At 45.8% G+C, this 19,793-nt stretch overlaps 1 protein-coding gene across 1 annotated transcript in view; it reads right to left on the reverse strand.

The window, feature by feature from the left end:
* The window catches only part of GLG1 (golgi glycoprotein 1), a 3,171,999-nt gene that overhangs the window by 609,037 nt on the left and 2,543,169 nt on the right, over positions 1 to 19,793 (reverse strand). Inside the window, exon 22 of the mRNA XM_044081599.1 lies at positions 2,920 to 2,926. Coding sequence (XP_043937534.1) covers positions 2,920 to 2,926 — 7 coding nt within the window. The remainder of the gene's footprint in view (positions 1 to 2,919; positions 2,927 to 19,793) is intronic.

Consider the following 19,793-nt stretch of genomic DNA (forward strand, 5'->3'; position numbering starts at 1 on the left):
CCATTTTATTTACTACTCTGTTTCCAAGGTGCACTGACCTCAAAGTGAGAGAGTGCAGGAATGCTTACCCTCACTTAGAAAATCTTCTCTACGTTCATGTACTGTTTGTACAAAAATGTTATAAGATCCAATACATTGGTGAGATTTTGTACAACTCATTTGAAAGTTTTCACACAAAGGCAGATGGGTAGTTTAGGTTTACACTATACACTGTGAATGGCAGTCAGTGGATCTATGCAAAACAGCTCATTCTTACGTTTTCTCTTTTAGCTTTCTGTGACAAGAGTTCAGTATTTTTAGATATTACTTAATGCGATGATATGATAGTACAAGAATAAAAAAGACTTTCAGAAAAGTACAGTTTTGTACCTACCATAAATGTAGATGTTAGAGTGCCAATACAGCTGCAGTCATAACAGATGGGTTCTCCTGCCGTCAGGCGGGTCCTCGGTCGGCTGAATTCCAAAGTCTAGGTCCGGCGTCGGTTGTCGTCGCTTCTTCCCTGACGTCAGTGCGACAGGGGTATAAAAGAACCAGCCGACGCCATTTTCTTCAGTCTTTCTTGCCCCAGATGTCAGGTGCCCACAGAAGGAAGGCAATACATAAAATAATGTAATAATGCAATGCAATATAATCAAAAACCAGTAGTTGCAAGCAAATACATCATAAAAGAATACCCCTAGAGGGGAAGGTGCGAGGGAAACCTGGACTGCAGCTGTATTAGCACTCGAAAATCTACATTTATGGTAGGTACAAAACTGTACTATGTTCATCATGCATACAGCTGCAGTCATAACAGATGGGTAGAATTCCAAAGCTAAGAAAGGGGTGGTAGGCACTAGGTGGAGCTAGGAGGAGCCAAAATGCCCTGCAAGACTGCAGTGGCAAAGCCTGCTCTAGACCTGGAGTATAATGGTAGGTTGTAGTGCTTAGAGAAGGTATGCACAGAACTCCAAGTGGCTGCTTCTAAAATATCCTTGGTAGGAACTCCTCAAAGGAAGGCTGCAGAGGTGGCTGTGGCCCTGGTGGAATGAGTTCTAATGTCTGTAGGGACAGTTTTGCCATGAAAGGAATAGCAAAAGCGTATGCAGTGGGCTATCCATTTTGAGATTGTCTGTTTGGATATTGACTTTCCTTGAGCTCCTACCGCATAGGCCACAAAAAGCTGTTCTGATTTTCTGAAAGGCTTTGTTCTGTCCAAATAATAATGCAGTTGTCTGTGGATGTCCAAGGAATGCAGTAATCTCTCCCCTTTGTTTTGAGGATTAAGATAAAAAGTAGGTAAATATATGGCCTGATTTAAAGCTACCCTGGATACCACTTTAGGCATAAAGGACGGGTTGGTACGTAATGAAACTCTGCCCTGATGGAAGATGATGAAAGGCTGGACAGCCATAAGAGCCTGTAGTTCTGAAACTCTACGAGCTGAAGTGATAGCCAGAAGGAAATCTGTTTTCCAGGACAAATATTGCAAATCTGATGAGGCAGCTGGTTCAAAAGGGGGCAAAGTCAGTTTTTCCAGAATGAAATTAAGATCCCAAGCAGGTATTGGTTGTATTCTTGGAGGTCTTAAATTCTTAGCCCCTATGAGGAACTGTCTTAATAGAGGGTGAGAGAATAAAGGTGGATGTTGTATTCTGCAGAAATGGCTGAGGCATGGATTTTGATGGAGGAGAACGAAAGTCCACTGCTTAGCAGTTCAGCCAAATATTGTAGTATTTGAGGTAAATTCAGTTTTCCAGGGCACTGGCCCTTTTTCTCATTCCAAACAAAAATGTTTCCATTTTGCAGAGTAAGCTTTTCTAGTGGATGGCCTTCTGGCCTCCAAAATGACATCCTGCACCTCCTTGGAGAGCAGGGCCTGCTGTGATGCTAAGGAATCTTCCATGCGGCTAGATTGAGTGTCTTCAGCTGACTGTGAAGAGTTTTGAAGCTGTGCTGAGTCAGAAGAAGAGGCATTAGAGGCAGGGTCCATGGTGGGGAATGCGTCAGGCTCCTTAGTAGTGGGTACCACTGTTGCCTTGGCCAGTCCAGAGCAATGAGGATCATCTTTGGTCTGTCTACTCTGGTCTTCAATAGGACTTTGGGCAGCAGAGGAAGAGGTGGGAAGGCATAAACTGTCATTGATGTCCAACTGAAAGAGATAGCGTCCACTCTCCAGGCTTTTGGATGGAAGCTCCTTGAGCAGAATTTTGTCAATTGATGATTTTTGTGGGGGGCAAAGAGATCTATGTCTGGCCTTCCCCATTCTTGGATTATTTCTGTAAAAACTTTTGGATGCAACTTCCATTCGTGTGGATCTGTCATATTCCTGCTTAGGTTGTCTGCCAGCGTGTTTTCCTTGCCTGGCAAGTACTGTGCTTGTAGCTCCATTTGTAAGTCCATGGCCATGTTCCAAAGTGACATGGCCAGTCTGCATAGGGGATAAGAATGTGTTCCTCCCTGCTTGTTTATGTACCACATAACTGTGGTGTTGTCTGTTCTTATCAATAGCTGACCTGGTTGTATAAGGTCCTTGAAGGCTGTAATAGCATTTATCACTGCTAGCATTTCCTTTTGATTGATGTGAAGGTGCTTTTCTTTCTGGGTCCATTTGCCCTGAATGCACCGGTCTGTCATGTGCGCCCCCCAGGCGTAGTCCGAGGCGTCTGTTGTGATGACTTGATTTGCTTGAGGCTTGCTGAATGGAAGACCTGTGTTTGTTTGGCATGCTTGAGCCCACTACAGAAATTCCTTTTGCAGACATGGAATTAGTGGTATCATTGTTTCCAAACTGTGGCTGCGTTGAGACCATATGTTTTTTAGGTACCATTGTAGTTTTCTCATATGCAGCTTTGCACATGGGATTAGTAAGATGCAAGATGCCATGAATCCCAGAGCCTGCAGGATTTTCCTTGCAGTCAGCCTGGTGCAATTTGCCAGTGTTCTGAAATATTGAATTTGTTGCCCCTGCTTCTCTGGCGTGAGGTAGGCCATCTGGGTGTTTGTGTCCAAATTGGCACCCAGGAAAATTATCTTCCGAGAGGGTATTAGTCTTGATTTCTCTGTTGACTGTGTATCCTAGAGAGCTTAATAACATTATTACATAAGCCAGATGTTTCAGAAGAATGTGCTTGCTGTCCACTTGGATCAGGCAGTCGTCCAAATAAGGGTATATTTGTATCACTTGAAGTCAGCAGTAGGCAATTACTGATGCCAGGCATTTCGTGAATACTCTGGGCGCAGTAGATAAACCAAAGGGCAATGCAGAGAATTGATAATGTATTGAACCTGCAAGAAATCGGAGGTATCTTCTGCAATTTTGTCTGATTGGGAAATGCAGGTATGCCTCCTTGAGGTCCAATGTTACCAGCCAAGACTCCTTGCCCAGCATGGGAAGAAGTTGCTGTAGAGTGAGCATCTTGAATTTTGGTACGATGTGTTTAGGATGGAAAGATCCAAAATAGGTCTCCAATCTTTGCCCTTCCTTGGCACCAGAAATAGCCTGGAATAAAAACCTTGACCTTGTTCGTGTGTAGGTACCTCTTGAATAGCTTTCATGTTTATAAGATCTGAAATTTGCTTTTGTGCCTCTGCCCTTTGATTGTGTGGCAGGTTTGGCATGCCTTTCATTTTTGGAAGGGTATGAAAATGGAATTTGTAGCCTCTGTTTATAATGTTCAGGATCCATTTGTCCTTTGTGACAATATGCCAATTTTTTGAGAATAGTGCCAGCTTTCCTCCTAAGGGTGCTGCCATTTGAGACCTGGTTGGCATGCAAAGGGGAAGTCATTGGTTTTGCCTTCTGAAAGATTGCGAGTTGTCCTCACCACCTCTTTGTGTAGGAGCTTGCCATTGTCTGCCTCTGTACGAGCCTTGTGTTTGTCCTCTGCCCCTCGGGCGCCTGTATCTGCCTCTTTGGGATTTGTCTGTGGCAGGAAAGGACCAGTTTTTGGAAGGCCAATTTCTACTAAAACGTGGGGGTTGAACCTGCAGAAATTCTTTCACAGTTTGCATTGATTTAGCCTTTTCCTCCATTTTCCGTAATACTTCCTCAGCATTTGCCCCAAATAGTACATCCTTTTGAAGAGGGGCGTCCAGTAATTTAGCTTTGACATGATCAGGCAAGGCTTGTTCCTTGAGCCAGGCATGCCTACGTATGACTGAGCCTGTAACAGCAGCTCTACATGAGGCCTCTAGAGTATCAAAACCACATTGTAAGGTATGTTTACCCACTTGTTCTGCACTATGCATCAAATCCTGCAACTCCTTCATGTCTGGTTGTTCAGGTTGCGACATTTTACTTTTCAATTGAGATAACAGAAACTGTTGGTATTTTAGCATATGAAACTGACAGTTTAAGGCCCTCGTGGATAAGGTAGCCAAGGTATATACCTTTTTTCCCCACCTTTCTAAGGATCTGGAATCTCTCTCGGAAGGCAATGGGTTTTTGGCAATGGAGGCCTTATCTCCCTTGGGCCCCTGTGAGATGGTTTCTAGATCAGCAGCATGGCTTTTGTATAGAAATTGGTGCGAGTCAGGAACCCTGTAGTACCTGTCAGGCTTAACTGGAGCTGGAGGGAGAGAGTCCGGGTTAAGGCAGGCCTCCGAGTAAACATCATCTAGGATGTCCAGGACAGGAGGTATAGCCAGAGGCCTGTGCTGGGGCAACAAAAGAAATTTCCTGAGCCTTTTCTTGGAATCTGAATAATCCTGGCCTTCCCAGTGGAAGTGTTCCCTTAAGGTATGGAGAGTTTCACCAAATGAGTAATCCTCAGGGGGGGATACAGAAGGAATAGATTCCTCTGCATCAGAGTCTTCAAAAGGAGAGTAAGACTGTTCTTGATAATCAGAGTGCTCTGAAATAATGGAGCCCTGATCAGAGGAGGGGGAATCTTCCTCCACTCTGGGTCTTTTGTCCGGAGGTGGCGGAGAACCTCTGATTAGAGTAATTAAATCCTCAGCCATTTTAAGCATCTGTTTCTTAGGCATGGGGCCTGGAGATGGGCCCTGTGTAGCTGGTCTCTTAGGGTGCATGGTAGCTTTAGACTTGGTGAAAGCCTTGATGGAGAAAGAAGAGGAAGGTCTGAAGACGCCTTGAGTGGAGGTGGACCTGTCCACATTCTGTGTTTCAATGCCAAGCATGGCTTCGATATCTGTAGTCAGGGTGTGGGCCGAGGAGCCTGCGACCTCGGGTACAGGAGACACCGCCAAAGATGTGTCGTCGGTAATCAGGGGCTGCGAGGCCTCGCTGAGAACTGGACCACGTGTAGTCGGCTTTGGCGTGGTGTCTGTAGAGGCCGCGGACCTCGAGTGTCGGTCCTTGTCTTTGCGTTTTTTAGACAAAACCGGAGTCGGAGTATCCGACGACATAGTATAGTTAAATGCTTTCCCAAAATAATGCTGGGCGAACTCCGCCAGACGCTTAATAGTGCATTTGTTGAATGTAGCACAAAAGCGACAGACCGAGACGTTGTGGTCTGGGCCTAAACAAGGTATACAGAGGGAATGGAAATCGTTATGCGGTATTTGCTTCCAACAAGAAATACAATTATTAACTTTGTCTGACATCGGTCTGAGGCAAGAAAAAGTTTCCCCAACTGGGTACTTAGCTTATAAGAAGACTTCGGTTCCAAATTTTTTGTAATCTCAGTAGCTGGCCGACCGGCACTTGCGAACTGCTTCTGCTTCGGGCACACTGCGGCAAAAAAGACTGAAGAAAATGGCGTTGGCTGGTTCTTTTATACCCCTGTCGCACTGGGAAGAAGCGACGACAACAGACGCCGGACCTAGACTTTGGAATTCGGCCGACCGAGGACCCGCTTGACGGCAGGAGAACCCATCTGTTATGACTGCAGCTGTATGCACGATGAACATCATAAGTTTTGGACACATACTACATATATTGACCAGTGGCCAGGAAAGCAACTGTGAAGTTAAGCAAAGATGACAAAGTGATAGAGTGGGAATAAGCAGCATCACTAAATGAATACTTTAGGCTCACAGGAAGTTGCCAGACATTCGATGCGGTTCAGGAGACCCTTGAGGAGCCCAGCCTGGTTTACAAATTGCTCCAGATCACTGTCTGGTTAAGTGATTTGCTGAGCTTCTCACTCACAATAGGTAAATGGTGACAACTAGAAGGGAGCACTACTACACATAGCACCCACAGAGCCCGAACTTACAGAAGATGAGCTGCTTAGGAGCATCAGTTCTGTGGCACAGATGTTGGGAGTCCTTGACTAGCGAGTCCAATACTTGAGGCTCTAACAGGGGGAGGTGGGGGTGTAGAATAAGAAAAGTACAGTTGTGTACACTTACCATAAATGTAGAAGTTGGGAGTGTATTCACTGTTGCAGTCCTCACACTTGGGTTATCCTGCCAGGGGGAGCAGTCATTCGGCCTGAATACCATAGGCTTACGTCAGTTGCTGTCGCTCCAGCACTAATGTCAAGTCGTCAGTGGTATAAAATCAGGCAGCCGACACCATTACATCAACTTTTCTTGCCCCAAATCTCAGGAGCCCCCAAATAGGGAGCTAGGTTATGGCGGAAAAGCACCACCAGTAGAAAGTAAATAGCAAAAAGCACTGTAATGAGTGAGGAATAGAGAGAGTGAGAGACAAAGGGGACGGAGGGTGGGAAACCAGGAGTGCAACAGTGAATACACTCGAACATCTACATTTATGGTAAGTATACACAACTGTAATATGTTCTTCGTGTTTCACTGTTGCAGTCATCACATTTGGGTAGATTCCAAAAGCTAAGGATGGGAGGAGGAATTTAGATAGCATGAGGACCAGCTATAAGGCTCTGCAAAGACTGCAGTGGCAAAGCCAGCTCTGGATTTACAGAAAACTGGCAGATGGTAATGCTTAGTGAAAGTATATACAGAACTCCCGACAGCAGCTTCTAGGATGTCCCTGGTAGGGACACCTCTGAGAAAGGCTGCAGAGGTAAATGCAGCCCTGGTTGAGTGGGGTCTGATCCACTGTGGGATAGGTTTTTCCATGGTGCTTTTAGCAGAAATTAATGCAATGGCCTATCCATTTGGAAATGGTTTGCATTGAAATAGCCTTCCCCTCTGCCCCTGCAGCAAATGCCACCAGCAGTTGTTCAGATTTCCTTTGAGGTTTAATCCTGTCCAAGTAGAATCTAAGTTGTCTGTGCACATCTAATGAGTGCAGTATCCGTTCCCCTTTGTTCTGTGGATTAGGAAAGAAGGTTGGCAAATGAATGGACTGATTAAGGGCCACACTGGATACCACCTTGGGCATGAAGGAAGGATTGGTCCTGAGGGACATCCTGACCGCATGAATGATGAAAGGCTCCACTGCCATAAGGGCCTGTAATTCAGATACCCTTCTTGCTGAAGTGATTGCTAAAAGGAAAGCTGTTTTCCAAGAAAGGAACTTCAAGTCTGCGGTAGCAGCTGGCTCGAAAGAGTGGATGAGAGAAGAGGGGAGGTTCTGTGTTATAGTGAGCTGAAATGGCTGAGGCGTGAATTTTGAATGAGAAGGACAGGCCCTTGTGAAGCATCTCAGTTAAGTATTGTAAAATCTGAGGTAAATTGGGCACTGCTGTGCTCATCCCTTGAGATTGGTTCCAGACACAGAATCTTTTCCATTTTTCAGCATAAGATTTTCTAGTACGAGGCCTCCTTACCTCTAAAATGATATCCATCACTGGTTTACTGAGGGATGGTGAAGGAGAGATTACGTAATTAGCCAGGCTGCTAGGTTCAGTGTTAAAAGCTGAGGGTGCAGAATCTGGTTCTCCTACTGAGACAGTAGGGTAGGAATCTGAGGCAGGTGCCATGGGGCCAACAGTGACACTGCGCAAGAAGGGGTACCCAGTGTTGGCGTGGCCAGTCTGGTGCAATCAAAATCGTCCTTGGTTTGTCTTGTTTGATCTTTAATAGTACTTTGGAGAGCAGAGGCAGAGAAGGAAAGGCATAAAGTGATAGGTTTTTCCAGTTGAAGGACAGAGCATCCACTTTCCAAGCTTGTTTGTGGGGAGTCCTTGTGCAAAATTAGTCCAATTGATAGTTCTGGGGAGAGGCAAACAGGTCTATATCTGGGCTCCCCATTTGCTTGTCAACATGTTGAAAATCCTTGGTTCCAGTATCCACTCGTGTGGGTCCATGAGGTTTCTGCTTAGTTCGTCTGCCAGTGTATTTAGTTTTCCTGGCAGGAATTGAGCTTGTAGATGCACTTGGTAGCTCAAGGCTGTGTTCCAAAATGCCATGGCTAGTCTGCAGAGGGGATAAGAATGTGCACCCCCTGCTTGTTTATGTACCACATAACAGTGGTGTTGTCCGTCTTTACCATTAATTGTCCTTGAAGAACGTGGTCCTTGAAGGATGTGGTCCTTGAAGGCTGTCAGAGCATTCTGTACAGCTATTTCTTTTTGATTGATATGCAGATGCAATTTGACTTGGGTTCCATTTGCACTGAATGCCCTTACCTGCCAGGTGAGCCCCCCCATGCATAGTCTGATGAGTCTGTTATTAGGGTTTGGGCTGCAGGGGGGTAGTGTGAATGGTAATCCTTTGTTTTGGTGGCAGGCCTTTGCCCATACAAGAAACTCTAGGCAAGGTATTATGGCAATCATTGCTTCTTGATCCTAAGAATGTTGACACTACAGGCTTTTTAGATACCACTGTAGTTTCCTCATATGCAGTCTTGCATATGGAATTAGAAGAATGCAGGAGGCCATGAACCTCAAGGCTTGTAGTATTTGCCTTGCAAATAGCAGAGCTTTTGCGGCCACTTGTTTGAAGTAGGTTGTCAAATTAATTTGTTTCTCTGGTGTAAGGAAAGCCATCTGGGAAGTTGGTATTCAAGCTTGCTCTCAGAATATAATTTGTTGACAGGGTACCAGGTGCGACTTATTTTCGTTCATGGTGTACCCCAGACAAGTTAGCAACCTTTGTACAAAGGCCAGATGGTTCAAAAGTATGACCTGGCTTTCTGCCTGAATTAGACAATCGTCCAGGTATGGGTATATTTGAATATTTCTTTACCTGCAAAATGCAATGACTGGAGCTAGGCACTTTGGTTTATCTACTGCGCCCAAGGTATTCACAAAGGGCAGTGCAGAAAACTGATAGTGCATGTAGCCTGCTTTAAAGCGTAGCTATCTTTTGCAAGATTCCCTGATTGGGATGTGCAGGTATGCTTCCTTTAAATCTAGTATTGCCAACCAGGCGTCTTTGCCTAGCATAGGTTGTAACTGGTGAAGAGTCAGTATCCTTTTGCAAGATTCCCTGATTGGGATGTGCAGGTATGCTTCCTTTAAATCTAGTGTTGCCAACCAGGCGTCTTTGCCTAGCATAGGTTGTAACTGGTGAAGAGTCAGTATCCTGAATTTTGGAATCATTAAAAATGTGTTTGGAGTAGACAGGTCCAGGATAGGACGCCATGAATTGTATTTTCTGGGTACCAGGAAAAGTCTCGAGTAGAAACCTTGTCCATTTTCCTCTTCTGGTACAAACTGAATAGCCCCCCCATGCTTAGGAGAGAAAGTACTTGCTTTTGGGCCGCTGCCCACTGATTTGGGGGTAGATCTGGCCACCCGCTTGGTGTTGATGATGTGTGGAAGTGAAATCTGTATCCCTGGGACACTATATTTAAAACCCATTTGTCCTGGGTAATGAGTTCCCAGTTCTTTGCATGAAGAACAATCTCCCCCCCCCCCCCCCCCCAAAGGAGCAGTCAGTTGAGAAGTGCTTAGCAGTTTTAAAAATAAGTCATTGAGACAGTTTACCATAAGGGGGAGTTTTACTACCCCCAGGTTTGGAAGTGGAGGCCCCCCACTGCTTAACCCTGTGCGTACCCTGGGACTGAAGCCTGGGAGCTCTGCTGGTTCTGGGTTTGGACTGAGAAGGGCTGGAAGAGGCAGGCAAGGACCAATGCTTGGAAGGCCAATGCCTACTAAACCTTGGAGGTTGTACTTGTAAAAAATCTAACAGTTTGCATAGACTTAGCTTTTTCCTCCATCTTTTTAAGAAAAACTTCTGCCTTGCTGCCAAACAGGCAGTCCTGGTTTAAGGGAGTATCCAGTAATTTCGCTTTAACATGATCTGGTAAGGATTGTTCCTTAAGCCAAGCATGCTTTCTCAGTACAGACCCAGTTACAGCAGCCCTGCAAGATGCCTCTAGTGAATCAAAGCCACATTGCAAAGTATGTTTTCCAACTTGTTCAGCTGAATGCAGTAAATCCTGTAAATCCTTATTTTCAGCACAATCAGGAATCAACATAATTTTCTGTTTAAGCAATCCAATAGTATGCTGCTGATACTTTAACATATGAAACTGGCAGTTTAAGGCCCTAATGGACAAAGTTGCAGAAGTGCATACCTTCTTACCCCATCTATCCAGTGCCCTGGAGTCTCTATCAGAGGGGGAAGGATTTTTGGCAGTAGTAGCTTTAATGCCCTTGGGTCCCTGTGAAATGGTCTCAGGATCAGCAGTAGGATTTTTAAAAAGGAACTTATGAGAGTCAGGGACCCTGTAAAATCTATTAGGTTTTCTGGGAGCAGGAGGTAGAGAGTCAGGGGCAAAGCTAGATTCCGAAAAGGCATCCTCAACAATGTCTAGTACAGGAGGTGGGGCAGGAGTAAGAAATCCCTAAGGCTCTTTTTAGAATCAGAAAAATCCTGACTTTCCCAATGAAAATGCTCCTTGAGGGTATACAAGGTTACACCAAAAGAAAAATCCTCGAGGGGGGGGGGGTGCAGAGGGAATAGAGTCCTCAGCATCAGAATCCTCAAAGGCAGATGGGGGTAAATCCTGGTCATCAGAGGAAAAGTACAGTTTTGTACCTACCATAAATGTAGATGTTTGAGTGCTCATACAGCTGCAGTCATAACAGATGGGTTATCCTGCCGTCAGGCGGGTCCTCGGTCGGCCGAATTCCAAAGTCTACGTCTGGCGTCGGTTGTCGTCGTTTCTTCCCTGACGTCAGTGCGGCAGGGGTATAAGAGAGCCAGCCGACACCATCATCTTCAGTTTTTCTTGCCCTAGATGTCAGTTGCCCCCAGAAGGAAGGCAAAACATAAACTTATGTAATCATGCAATATAGAATAATCAAAAAACAGTAGTTTGCAAGCAAATACACCATAAAAGAATACCCCAAATAGGTTGTATGAGAAGGTGTTTGTCATAAGGCCTGTCCTAAGAGGGGATGGAGGGAGGGAAACCTGGACTGCAGCTGTATGAGCACTCAAACATCTACATTTATGGTAGGTACAAAAAGTACAGTTTTGTACCTACCATAAATGTAGATGTCCGATAGATATGCAACTGCAGTCATAACTTATGGGTTGAAAAAACACAACGATATAAAGAGCACAAAACCAAGTAGCACACCAAACAGCCAGTACTTCTCCAGCAATTCTCCTTTATTATCAACGACCTGGTACCTCGGCAATTCGCCTTCAAGGATCAACTTATGGGTTGTCCTGCCTCAGGCAGCCCTCGGTCGGCCAAATTCCAAAGTCTGGGTCCGGTGTCGGCAGGTGTCGCCTCCTCTCCGACGTCACAACGGCTGGAGTATAAAGGCATCGGCCGATGCCATCTTCTTCAGTGTTTCTTGCCCTAGATGCCAGGTGCCCTCCTAGGAAGGCTAAATTTGGTGAATGGATAAACAATTCCAGACATGCACAACAGTAATAAACAGATGCACCATAGGAGATACCCCCAGCTAAAGGGAACAGGGGGGATTGGACCCAAATGAAGGAAAAGAGGGGAAGGAGGGAGGGAAAATCCGACTGCAGTTGCATATCTATCGGACATCTACATTTATGGTAGGTACAAAACTGCACTATGTCCTTCAAGAATGCAACTGCAGTCATAACATATGGGTTGAATACCATAGCCAAGCTGGGGGTGGATGGAGCTAAGAAAAAGATGGTGTAGCTAAAATGCCCTGCAGGACTGCCGAAGCAAAGCCTGCTCGGGATCTGGAGTATAAAGGCAGGTTGTAGTGTTTGGTAAATGTATGCACGGAGCTCCATGTAGCAGCCTCTAGAATGTCCTTTGTAGCCACTCCTCTTAGGAAAGCTGTGGATGTGGCTATAGCTCTGGTGGAATGTGGCCTAATATTGGCTGGCACACTTTTTCCATGGTGAGAATAGCAGAATCTGATGCAGTGTCCAATCCATTTTGAAATTGTTTGCTTGGAGATTGCTTTTCCTTGTATTCCAGCAACATAGGCTACAAACAGCTGGTCAGACTTTCTGGTGGCCTTAGTTCTGTCCAAGTAGTAGCGTAGTTGCCTGTGTATGTCCAAGGTATGCAGCAGTCTTTCCCCTCTATTTTGAGGATTGGGGAAGAAGGTAGGAAGGTGAATAGCTTGATTTAGAGACACCCTGGAAATCACCTTTGGCATGAAAGAAGGATCTGTTCTTAGAGAGACTCTGTCCTGATGGAAAATGAGGAAAGGAGGTACTGCCATGAGTGCCTGTATCTCCGAGACTCTTCTTGCTGATGTGACTGCCAATAGAAAAAAAAAACGTTTTCCATGATAGAAATTGCATCTCCGAGGTTGCTGCTGGCTCAAAGGGAGGCAGAGATAATTTTTCCAGTACAAAATTGAGGTCCCATGCAGGTACAGGTGGTTTTCTGGAAGGCTTGATATTCTTTATTCCTCTCAGGAACGGTCTTAGCAAAGGATGTGAGAACACTGGTGGATCACAATTGTATCTTGCTGAGATTGCTGAGGCATGAATCTTTATGGAAGAATATGAGAGTCCAGAATGAAACATTTCTGCCAAGTATTCCAATATCTGAGGTATACTCAGTACTGTTGTATCCTGACCCCTGTTGGCAGCCCAGATGCTGAATCTCTTCCACTTGGCTGAATAGGCTTTTCTGGTGGATGGTCTGCGTGCTTCCAATAAGATGTCCTGAACTGCCTTGGAAAGATTGGAAGCGGAAGGAGTTAAAGTAACCTCCAGGCTGTCAGATGTAATGTTTTCAGGTTTTGGTGAACAGTCCTGTAGTTGTGTTGTGTTAGGAGCAGGGGCCATAGGGGCAGAGGCCACGGTTTGGTCAGAGTTATGCTCAATAGCAATGGGTACCAGTGTTGCTTTGGCCAGTCTGGAGCTATCAAAATGCCTGTTGGTTGTTCTGCTTTGATCTTCAGGATCACCTTGGTCAACAGTGGCAGAGGGAGAAATGCATACATTTTTAGGGAATTCCAGCTGAAGGAGAGAGCATCCGTTGCCCAGGCTAGTGCATGGTGGGTCCTGGTACAGAACTTTTCCAGGTGAGGATTCGTGTGAGACGCAAATAGATCTATGTCCGGTCTTCCCCATGTCTTTGTTATTTGTGAGAACATGTGTGGATGCAGTATCCATTCGTGTGGATCCAAGAAATTTCCGCTCAACTTGTCCGCCAGTACATTGTCCTTGCCTGGCAGAAACCGGGATTGCAGGTTTATCTCCCAACTCAGTGCTTTTTCCTCAGAGAATCATTGTTAGTCTGCAGAGGGGGTATGAATGAGTCCCTCCCTGCTTGTTTATATACCACATGACAGTGGTGTTGTCTGTCCTTATTAGTAAATGTCCTTGCTGCAGTGATTTTTCGAAACTCTCGATTGCATGTATCACTGCCAGCATCTCTTTTTGGTTTATGTGCAGATGTCTTTCCTTTGGTGTCCATTGACCTTGAATGCATCTGCCCTCCATGTGCCCCATCCATGATCTGAGGCGTCTGTTGTAATTATTTGACCTGCTTGAGGTCTGTTGAAAGACATGCCTTTGTTTAATTGACTTGCTTGAGCCCACCACAAGAATTCCTTTTGCAGACATGGAATAAGTGGGATTACGTCCTGTAGGCTTTGGCTGTGTTGTGACCATAAGCTTTTCAAATACCATTGCAGCTTTCTCATATGAAGTCTTGCCAAAGGTATCAGGAGAATGCATGATGCCATGAACCCCAGGGCCTGCAGGAGTTTCCTTGCAGTCAGCTGGGGGAGCTGTGCTAGGCCTTTGAAGTACTCTGGTAACTGCTGTTGTTTTTCCTCTATGAGGTAGGCCATTTGTGTTTGTGTCTCCAGTTTGGCTCCTAGAAAAATAATCTGTTGGGATGGCAGTAGCCTTGACTTTTTAATGTTGACTGTGTATCCCAAGGCCTGTAGTAATTGCATGACATAGTCCAAGTTTTTTATTAAGGTTTGTCTGTTGTCTGCTTGTATGAGGCAGTCGTCCAGGTAGGGGTATATTTGAATTCCCTGGAGTCTGCAGTGTGCCACTACTGATGCCAGGCATTTCGTGAACACTCTGGGCGCAGTAGATAAGCCAAACGGCAATGCTGAGAATTGATAGTGCTCTGTCCCTGCAAGAAATCTGAGGTATCTTCTGCAGCTTTGTCTGAGACATGCAGGTATGCCTCCTTGAGGTCCAGAGTGACCAGCCAAGACCCCTTGCCCAGCATGGGAAGGAGTTGCTGTAACGTTAGCATTTTGAACTTTGGCACAATGAGAAAGGTATTTAGAGTAGACAAGTCCAGTATAGGCCTCCATTTATTTTCCTTTCTTGGAACAAGGAACAGTCTTGAATAGAATTCATGGCCTTGTTCCTGGGGAGGTACCTTTTCTATTGCTTTTATACTTAATAGCTTTGAAACTTGAATGAGTGCCTCTGCCCTTTGATGGTGTGGCAGGTTTGGCATGCATTGTCTTGTAGGTAAAGTATGGAAGTGGAATCTGTAACCCTTGTCTATTAAATCCAGAATCCAACTGTCCTTGGTTAAGATATGCCAGTTTTTTGAGAATAAGGATAATTTTCCGCCCAAGGGTGCTTCTGTCTGAGCCCTTGTAGGCGGTATGAAAGTCAAGTCATTGTGATTGTCCTTGTGGTGCAGCTGGACTGGCTGCAGCACTTCTTTGATTTGTAGGTTGCCACTGGCGTCCCCTGTAGGAGCCTCGGTATTGGCCTCGGCCACACCTGTTCTTTCCCCTTTGAAACCTGTCCGAGTCTGGGAAGGACCAATTTTTTGAAGGCCAGTTTCTACTGAATCTGGGTGGCTGAACCTGGAGGAAATCCTTGACGGTCTGTACTGACTTAGCTTTTCCTCAATGGACTTCAACACATCTTGTGCATTAGCGCCAAAAAGCTTCTGTTTTTCCAGAGGTGCATCAAGTAACTTTACTTTGACATGGTCTGGCAGTGGCTGATCTTTTAACCAAGCATGTCTACGTATCACAGCCCCAGTCATAGCTGCCCTACATGAAGCTTCCAATGCAGCATAACCACACTGAAGAAAATGATTGTTAACCTGCTGAGTGTTATATATGTGATCCTGCAATGCCTTTCTGTCAATAGGATCAGGGGAGGCTAACATTTTCTGTATATCATCCAGTAAAAAATCCTGGTACTGAAACATATGAAAAAGGCAGTTAAGAGACCTCATTGCTAGGGTGGTAGAGGTATAAACTTTTTTACCCCATCTCTCCACAGACCTGGCTTCCCTCTCCGCTGGCAAAGGATTTTTGGCAGTGGAGGTAGCCACTCCCTTGGGACCCTGTGAAATAGTTTCTAAATCCACGGTGTGGGCCTTAAAGAGATGTTTGTGAGTGTCACGGACTCTGTAATATCTGTCTGGCTTGACAGGAGCAGGGGGGAGAGAGTCAGGGTTAGCACTGGAATCGGAGAAAACATCATCCAAAACATCCATCACAGGAGGAATAGCTAAAGGTCTGTGCTGGGGAGGCTTTAGGAAGGTATGGAGCCTTTTCCTGGAATCAGAGAATTCCTGACCCTGCTATTGGAAATGTTCCCTCAGAGTGCAGGACTTCACCAAAAGAGAAATCCTCTGGAGGAGAGGCAGAGGGGATTGATTCCTCAGCATCAGAGTCCTCATAGGCCTGGAAGGATTCTTCTTGAATATCTGAATGCTCAGAATCCCCAGAGGCCTCATCTGAAGAGAGGTTCTCAGTCTGCTCAGTTCTAGGCCTTTTCTCTGCAGGAGGCTGAGAACCCCTGTCTGGGTGAGGCTGAGACCCCCTGATAAGGGAAATAAGGTCTGCAGCAAGAGACATTATCTGTTTATCAGAAGAGGGGGCCTGGACAGCAGGTTTAGGATGGGCCTTGGCCTGGCTGGCGGCCTTAGCACGTGCAAAAGCCTTGATGGACATAGACACAGGAGGTCTAGCAGCCCCACGTGCAGGAGTGACCTTGTCCACCGGAATGGTGTCGGGTAAATCATGAACTTCGGTATCCGGAGGAAAATCAACAACCGGCACCAGAGAGGTCTCCGGGACCTTAGGACTGGATAACGCTGTGTCGTCGGCCTGGAGCGGCTGAATTATCGCTTCCGCAGGGACAGAAGCACTAGCGGAGGGTCTAGGAGTAGTATCGGTAGAGGACGCGGGCAAAGGATGCCGGTCCCGGCCCTTCCGTTTTTTGGAAGATTGAGCTGCCAGTTGATCCGACGGCATGATATACGCGAAGGATTCGCCAAAAAAGTCTTCAGCAAATTCTGCCCGGCGCCTGAGAGTGCACTTATTAAAGAAAGCACAGGCAGCACAGGCCGAGACGTCGTGGTCTGGGCCCAGGCAAGGAAGACAGTAAGAATGGAAGTCCTTATGAGGTATTTGTTTACCACAAGACAAACAATTATTAACTTTCTCAATTTGTTCTGACATCGGCTGAGGCAAGAAAAAATGTTCCCCAACGGGGTACTTAGCTTTTAGATGACATCGGTACTGAAAACACAGGAGCTGACCGACCAGCACTTGCGAACTGCTTCTGCTTCGGGCACCGCGCGGCAAGAAAGACTGAAGATGGAGTCGGCCGATGCCTTTATACTCCAGCCGTTGTGACGTCGGAGAGGAGGCGACACCAGCAGACGCCGGACCCAGACTTTGGAATTCGGCCGACCGAGGGCTGCCTGAGGCAGGACAACCCATATGTTATGACTGCAGTTGCATTCTTGAAGGACATCTGTACTATGTTCATCGTGCATACAGCTGCAGTCATAACAGATGGGTAGAATCCCAAAGCTAAGTAGGGGTGGCAGGCACTAAGTGGGACTAGGAGGAGCAAGGATGTCCTGCAAGATAGCTGTGGCAAATACCGCTCTAGATTTAGAGTAAAGTGGAAGGTGATAGTGTTTGGAGAAAGTGTGCACTGAACTCCAAGTGGCTGCTTCCAAAATGTCCTTGGTAGGAACCCCCCTGAGGAAAGCTGCAGAGGTAGCTGTGGCCCTTGTGGAGTGGGATCTGATGCTTGAAGGCACAGCTTTTCCATGAAATGAGTAACAAAAGCATATGCAGTGGGCTATCCATTTTGAGATTGTCTATTTGGAGATCGCCTTTCCTTGAGCAACTGTAGCATAGGACACAGAGTTGCTCGGATTTCCTGAATGGCTTTGTCCTGTCCAAATAATAATGAAGTGGTCTGTGAATGTCCAAGGAATGCGGTAGTTTTTCCCCTTTGTTTTGTGGGTTAGGGTAAAAGGTAGTTAAGTGGATAGTCTGATTCAAGGCTACACTGGATACTACCTTTGGCATAAAGGTAGGGTTGGTTCGTAAGGAAATTCTGTCCTGATGGAAAATGATGAAAGGTTGCACAGCCATGAGGGCCAGTAGTTCCGAAACCCTGCGTGCTGAGGTGATAGCCAGAAGGAAGGCTGTTTTTCATGACAAGTATTGTAGTTCTGTTGAAGCAGCTGGCTCAAATGGAGGAAGGGTCAGCTTTTCCAATATGAAGTTGAGGTCCCAAACAGGGACTGGTGGTTTCCTTGGGGGTTTTATATTCTTAGCCCCTCTGAGGAATTGTCTTAAGAGAGGATGAGAGAATAAAGGAGGATCTGTGTTGTATTGTGCAGAAATGGCTGAAGCATGGATTTTGATGGAGGAGAAGGAAAGTCCACTGTTTAACATCTCAGCTAGGTACTGTAATATTTGAGGTAAATTTATCACCCAAGGATTCTGGCCCTTTTTCTGATTCCAGGCACAAAACCGTTTCCATTTGGCGGAGTAGGCTTTTCTAGTAAAAAGTCTTCTGGCCTCCAAGATGACATCCTGCATCTCCTTGGAGAGGAGGGTCTGTTGGGAAATCAAGGGATTCTCCATGCGGCTAGATTTAGGGTTTTGAGCTGGCTGTGAAGAGTTCTGAAGTTGTGCTGGGACAACAGAAGAGGCACTAGAGGTAGGATCCGAGGTGGGGAATGCGTCAGGCTCTTCAGGAGTGGATACCAGTGTTGTCTTGGCCAGTCTGGAGCAATCATTTTCGGCCTCTCTGTTCTGGCTTTTAATAGAACTTTGGGCAGCAGAGGGAGAGGCGGAAAGGCATAGACTATCAATGTTGTCCAATTGAAAGAAAGTGCGTCCACTTTCCAGGCCTGTTAATGATAGGTCCTTGAGCAAAATTTTTTCAATTTGTAATTTCTGTGGATAGCAAAGAGATCCATGTCTGGCTGTCCCCATGCCTGAGTTATCTTTGCGAAAACTTGAGGATGCAACTTCCATTCGTGTGGATCTGTCATATTTCTGCTTAGGCTGTCTGCCAGTGTGTTTTCCTTCCCTGGCAGGAATTGTGCCTGAAGTTGGATTTGCAATTCCAGAGCTGTGTTCCAAAGGGTCATGGCTAGTCTGCACAGGGGGTATGAATGAGTTCTCCCCTGTTTGTTTATGTATCACATCACTGTGGTGTTGTCTGTCCTTATCCATAGCTGGCCTGGATGCAGTAGGTCTTTGAAGGCCATAATAGCATTTTGCACTGCTAGCATTTCCTTTTGGTTGATGTGTAGGTGCTTCTCTTTTTGGGACCATTTTCCCTGAATGCACTGATCTGTCATGTGTGCCCCCCCAGGCGTAGTCCGAGGCATCTGTTGTGATGATTTGATTTGCTTGAGGTGTGCAGAAAGGGAGACCTGTTTCTTTGGCATGCTTGAGCCCACCACAGAAATTCCTTTTGAAGACATGCAATGAGTGGTATAATTGTTTCCAAACTGTGGCTGTGTTGAGACCATAAGTTTTTTAGGTACCACTGAAGTTTCCTCATATGCAGCTTTGCACATGGGATCAGCAGGATGCAAGATGCCATGAACCCCAGAGCCTGCAGGACTTTCCTTGCAGTCAGCCTGGTGAAGGTTGCCATTTTGCTTAAGTATTGAGATAGTTGCTCTTGTTTGTCTGGCGTGAGGTAGGCCATCTGGGTGTTTGTATTCAAGCTGGCACCCAGGAAAATTATTGTTTGAGAGGGTATTAGTTTTGATTTCTTTTTATTGACTTTGTATCCCAGAAAGTTCAACAGTTTTATTACAAACGCCAGGTGTTTCAGAAGTATGTCCTTGCTGTCCACTTGGATCAGGCAGTCGTCCAGATATGGGTATATTTGTATTCCCTGAAGTCTGCAGAAGGCAATTACTGATGCCAGGCATTTCGTAAACACTCTGGGCGCAGTAGATAAGCCAAAGGGCAATGCAGAGAATTGATAATGGGTTGAACCTGCAAGAAATCTGAGGTATCTTCTGCAATCTTGTCTGATAGGTATGTGCAGGTATGCCTCCTTGAGGTCCAATGTTACCAGCCAAGACTCCTTGCCCAGCATGGGAAGAAGCTGCTGTAATGTGAGCGTCTTGAATTTTGGTACCTGTAAATATGTGTTTAGGATGGATAGGTCTAAAATAGGTCTCCAATCTTTGTCTTTCCTTGGTACCAGGAATAGTCTGGAATAAAACCCTTGACCTTGTTCTTTTGCAGGTACCTCTTGAATATCTTTCATGTCCATGAGAGCTGAAATTTGTTTTTGTGCCTCTGCCCTTTAATTTTGCGGCAGGTTTGGCATGCCTCTCATTTTTG

The sequence above is a fragment of the Protopterus annectens genome, chromosome 8.part1 (assembly GCF_019279795.1).
Source record: "Protopterus annectens isolate FY-2018-M chromosome 8.part1, PAN1.0, whole genome shotgun sequence".
Classification (NCBI taxonomy): domain Eukaryota; kingdom Metazoa; phylum Chordata; order Ceratodontiformes; family Protopteridae; genus Protopterus; species Protopterus annectens.